This window comes from Pseudorca crassidens, chromosome 2, assembly GCF_039906515.1.
Source record: "Pseudorca crassidens isolate mPseCra1 chromosome 2, mPseCra1.hap1, whole genome shotgun sequence".
Classification (NCBI taxonomy): domain Eukaryota; kingdom Metazoa; phylum Chordata; class Mammalia; order Artiodactyla; family Delphinidae; genus Pseudorca; species Pseudorca crassidens.
The window spans coordinates 20903901-20907729 of NC_090297.1; the positions used below are offsets into that span (position 1 = coordinate 20903901).

The 3829-nt window shown below is 54.7% G+C and overlaps 1 protein-coding gene across 1 annotated transcript; it reads right to left on the reverse strand.

Annotated features, from left to right (window-relative positions):
- Positions 1-1249: 1249 nt before the first annotated feature.
- Positions 1250-3376, reverse strand: NR0B2 (nuclear receptor subfamily 0 group B member 2). The gene is made up of 2 exons (XM_067711790.1): positions 2812-3376; positions 1250-1841 (listed from the first exon to the last, which is right to left on the reverse strand). Exons 1-2 carry the CDS (start codon positions 3350-3352, stop codon positions 1600-1602), a joined length of 783 nt encoding a protein of 260 aa, XP_067567891.1. The 5' UTR covers positions 3353-3376; the 3' UTR covers positions 1250-1599.
- Positions 3377-3829: the final 453 nt, after the last annotated feature.

Sequence of the window (3829 nt, forward strand, 5' to 3'; positions counted from 1 at the left end):
AGCGTGTCTGAGTTGTTCAACTTAGTGTGTCTGTGAGAGAGAGTTGTAGGTCTGAGCTGTGTGAGTGTCTTCGTTGTGGGGTCTGGGTGTCTGAGTGGTGAGTGGGTGATTGGGTAAGGGACAGGGGTGCCCTTGCTGCTGGTACTGGGTGCCCATAATGGGTACATGGCCGGTTCAGTTGTGGTGCCTTTCTTTGTGGCTTTAGGGAAAGGTCTGAGTGATGATGACTCCTAGACTGCTGTCCCTGAGTGAATGACCTCTCATTGAGTAATAATTAACTTGGCCCCACCGTGAGAAGAATCCAAACTGTGGTGGTGAGGGGGGTGGGGCCTGGTTGGGACAGGCCTCATTGCTGGAGAAAGGAGGAGACCTGAAAGGGGGTCCTATAGGCATGTGTGTTGTTATCATTCCCTCCTGCCCACCCTGCAGGTCAGTGACCTTGACCTGAGTGATATTCAAAATATTTAACAAACAGTGAGGCACAGACATTGACTAATCAGAATAGACACAAGCCATGCACTGAATGGAGCAGCCCCGGAAGCCGTGGCTATGTCAAGCGTTGCCCTCTAGCTGCTGGACATGGGGATGGATTCCAGGAGAAGGGCCGGCACAGAGGGGCAGGGGAGCTCCAGGCAGTGGCTATGAGCCAACTGTCATGGAAGTGTGTTTCAGACTTTAACAGCTGGTGTGGCAACTAAGCCTCCGTCTGCTCCGGTTTCCAAGCAGCCTCCAGGCCAGCCCTAATTGCCCTTGCCCCCTTCCATTGGGAGAACTGTGGACTAGACTCCTCTGTCGCTGAAGGAATGGGGGAAGTGAATGATCCCAAACTGAAGAAATTCCTGTAACCTGTCTGTTTCAATTTGGAAATGGGCTGCTTCATTTTCCTTATTGGCTATAATTGGCAGTTCTCACTGAGGTGAGAGGGAGGCCGGGGCAGGAGCTGAAGGAGGGGTCAGCAGGGGATTTGAAGACAGGGAGAGACACTCCCTACCCCCTAAGATAAAGGCAAGGACATGAGAGGGTCCTGAACTGACACTGCCCCCTGAACTCAGACCCACGTGAAATAAATCTCACCCCCAGAAATGAAATCATCATCCCACTCTGAAAAATTAAAATTCTAGTTTCCTGAGGTCTGGCTTCTGTGCCACTTATAGTTCCTTCCTCTTGGGCTCCCACTGACAGGGGCAGGGTGGCTCGGGAGGTGAACGGGTCCCTTCCACATGTACAAATTACAGTGACAGGCTCCAAGTGTATCACACCTTTTATTACAAAACCCAATAACTTAAGTCAGTTCTGTACAAAGTCAATAGGACTCCTGGCCCAATGAGCAGTCAAAACCAACCCCGTCCCAGGAAGGGATAGGAGTCTTGGCCCAGAGGCTCTGGGACCACCAAGGGCTGGCCAGACAGCTGGAGCACTGTGTCCAAACCAAGGAAGGCCAAGATGGGGTTGGGCTGAGTGAGGGCCCCATAGCCCACCTGGCTGGGCCGGGACCAGCTGCTCATGGGAAGCCTCTGGGAGCACCGGGTCACCCAGGGAACAACCAGGCCGAATCAGTGCTGCCAGCCTCCACCCAGTCTCTGCTTGAGCTGGAGCAGGTCACCTCAGCAAAAGCATGTCTTCGAGGAGGCCAGCGATGTCAACGTCTCCAATGACAGGGTGAAAGAACAGGTCTCCAAGCAGGCTGGGTGGAACGGACTTGAGGGTGGAGGCCGTGAGGAGGACACGAGCCAGGCGGCTTTGGCCTGCTGGGCACCAGGGCTCCAGGACCTCCCACAGGGCCTGGTGCGCCTCCTGCTGCAGGTGCCCGATGTGGGAGGAGGCGTGGAGGCCTGGCACGTCTGCGGGCAGAGAAGGCACAGATGGCTGGTGAGTAGCCTACTCTGACACCACGGGGCAAGACTGGCCCAAGACTGGAGGCCACCGGCTTGGCCTTTGAGGCCCCATTACTACCTCCTTCATTTATTTATTTATCACTTCATTTTTCCATCCTTTATGGAGAGGCAGTATAGAGCAATGGTTAAGACCCAGGCTGCCTGAGTTTGAATCCCACACTGCCACTTATTAACTGTGTGACCTTGGACAAAGTTACTCAACCTCTGTGCCTCGGTTTCCTTATTGGTAAAATTGGGATAAATAATAATACCTATCTCCTAGGCTTGTTATGAGGTTTAAATGAGCTAGTATATGTAAAAGTCTTAGAACTGGACCTAACATATGGTAAGTTAATATGAGTATTCACTATGATTATAATGAATTATAATAATGCATTCTACGAGGGCCTTTGGTGAGGAATTCTCATCTAGATGCTCTCCAGATTACAAAGAACACTTCCTCTATCCGTTGCTCTCCCAGCTGAAGTTTATGGGGACTCCTCCCTCTCCTCCCCCACACCCCTTCATCTTTATTCCTCTTCTCTATGTGGTCTTTCTGAACCCACAGAGTTTCACCTTCAGAACTTCCCCATGCAGTCCGCTCGTGAAGGCGTGACTGGGGCACAGCTGTGTCTGCCCACCCTCCCTTTCCCCACTCCCACCTTCCCTGAGGGTCAGGGCAATTTCTTAGGCAGAGTGGCAAGGACTAGATACTGATATGAATAGACCTGAGTCCCCATTCTTGCTCTGCCCCTACCTGGCTGTGTGGCTTTCACCAAGTCAATTAGCCTCTCTGAGCCTCTTTTGTGAGATGACTATTTGGTGATAATCAGGACCCAAAGTGATCACAGATGTCAAGCCCTTAGAAGGCGCTGTCCCTGGCTGGGCCCTGCCCCCCCTCCAGCCTTGGCCCATCCAGGAATGTCTGGGAGCTCACCAGGGTTGAAGAGGATGGTCCCTTTCAGGTAGGCATATTCTTTGGGGCCCAGCTCCAGACTCCAGAAGGACTCCAGGCAGCACTGAAGCCACTGCACTGCAGCCAGTGAGGGCTGGGGCCGATCCAACACCTGGCCATGGCCTGCACCGCTGGTGGGCTCCTCCAGCAGGATCTTCTTGAGTATGCTGGGAACTGGGAGCTCAGCCACTTCGAAGGTCACAGTGTCTTGGGCCAACCCAAGCAGGAAGAGGGGGCCCCAGCAGCACCGCAGCAGCTGTCGCCGATCCTGGGGGGGCAGCTGGCAGAAGGACGGCAGGTTCCTGAGGAAGGCCAACGTCTTGGCCAGAACATCCAAGGCCTCCCGGCAGGTGCGATGGGGAGTACACAGCCGGACGGGCCGGTGCTGCCTGCACAGGCAGCGGCCACGGGCTGGGGGCACAGAGGGCCAGTCCCTGACGCTGGGGCTCAGAAGTGCATACAGAATGGTTGGGCGGCCTGCAGCACCCTGGCATGGGCAGGTCCCTGGCTGGCTGGAGCTCATGGTTGCGGATCTGTTCCTCCTTCCTCCAGGCTTTCCCGCCCCCTGCTTTGTGCTGTGGGTGCTATTTATATCCACAAATGGGGGAGGAAGGGGGGAACCGCCCAACAACCTTGACTCCAGAAGTCATGTTCATTGAAAAAAAAAAAGAAACTCACACTGACCCTGGCAGGACCGGTGGGGAAGTGGCGGGGGAGGGAGGCCTGGAAGCTCCACGTGGCCCTGATATCACTTCAGTCAATGAAGCAGCGGGTGCAGGGCACAGGGTCACCTGCCTGCTGGCCCTGCTGCCCCTTATCAGATGATTCAAGTGGATAAACAGGGTCATTAACCCAGGCTGTACCAGGGCACCAAGGCCTCAGGTGCACAATCAGCAGGTGGCCATGGCAGATGGCCCTATTTGTGCCTGCAGGACTCTCGCTCAGCTAGGAAGCCAGCCCCAGAGCTGGACAAGCCTTGAATACAAGGCCCAGCCTGGAA

What these genes read in the sequence shown, in the direction of transcription:
- NR0B2 (XM_067711790.1), bottom strand. Translation starts at nt 3,352, where the DNA reads ATGAGCTCCAGCCAGCCAGGGACCTGCCCATGCCAGGGTGCTGCAGGC. An exon ending in GACCATCCTCTTCAACCCTG is followed by an intron (nt 1,842 to 2,811) that starts GTGAGCTCCCAG and finishes CTCTGCCCGCAG; the next exon opens with ACGTGCCAGGCCTCCACGCC.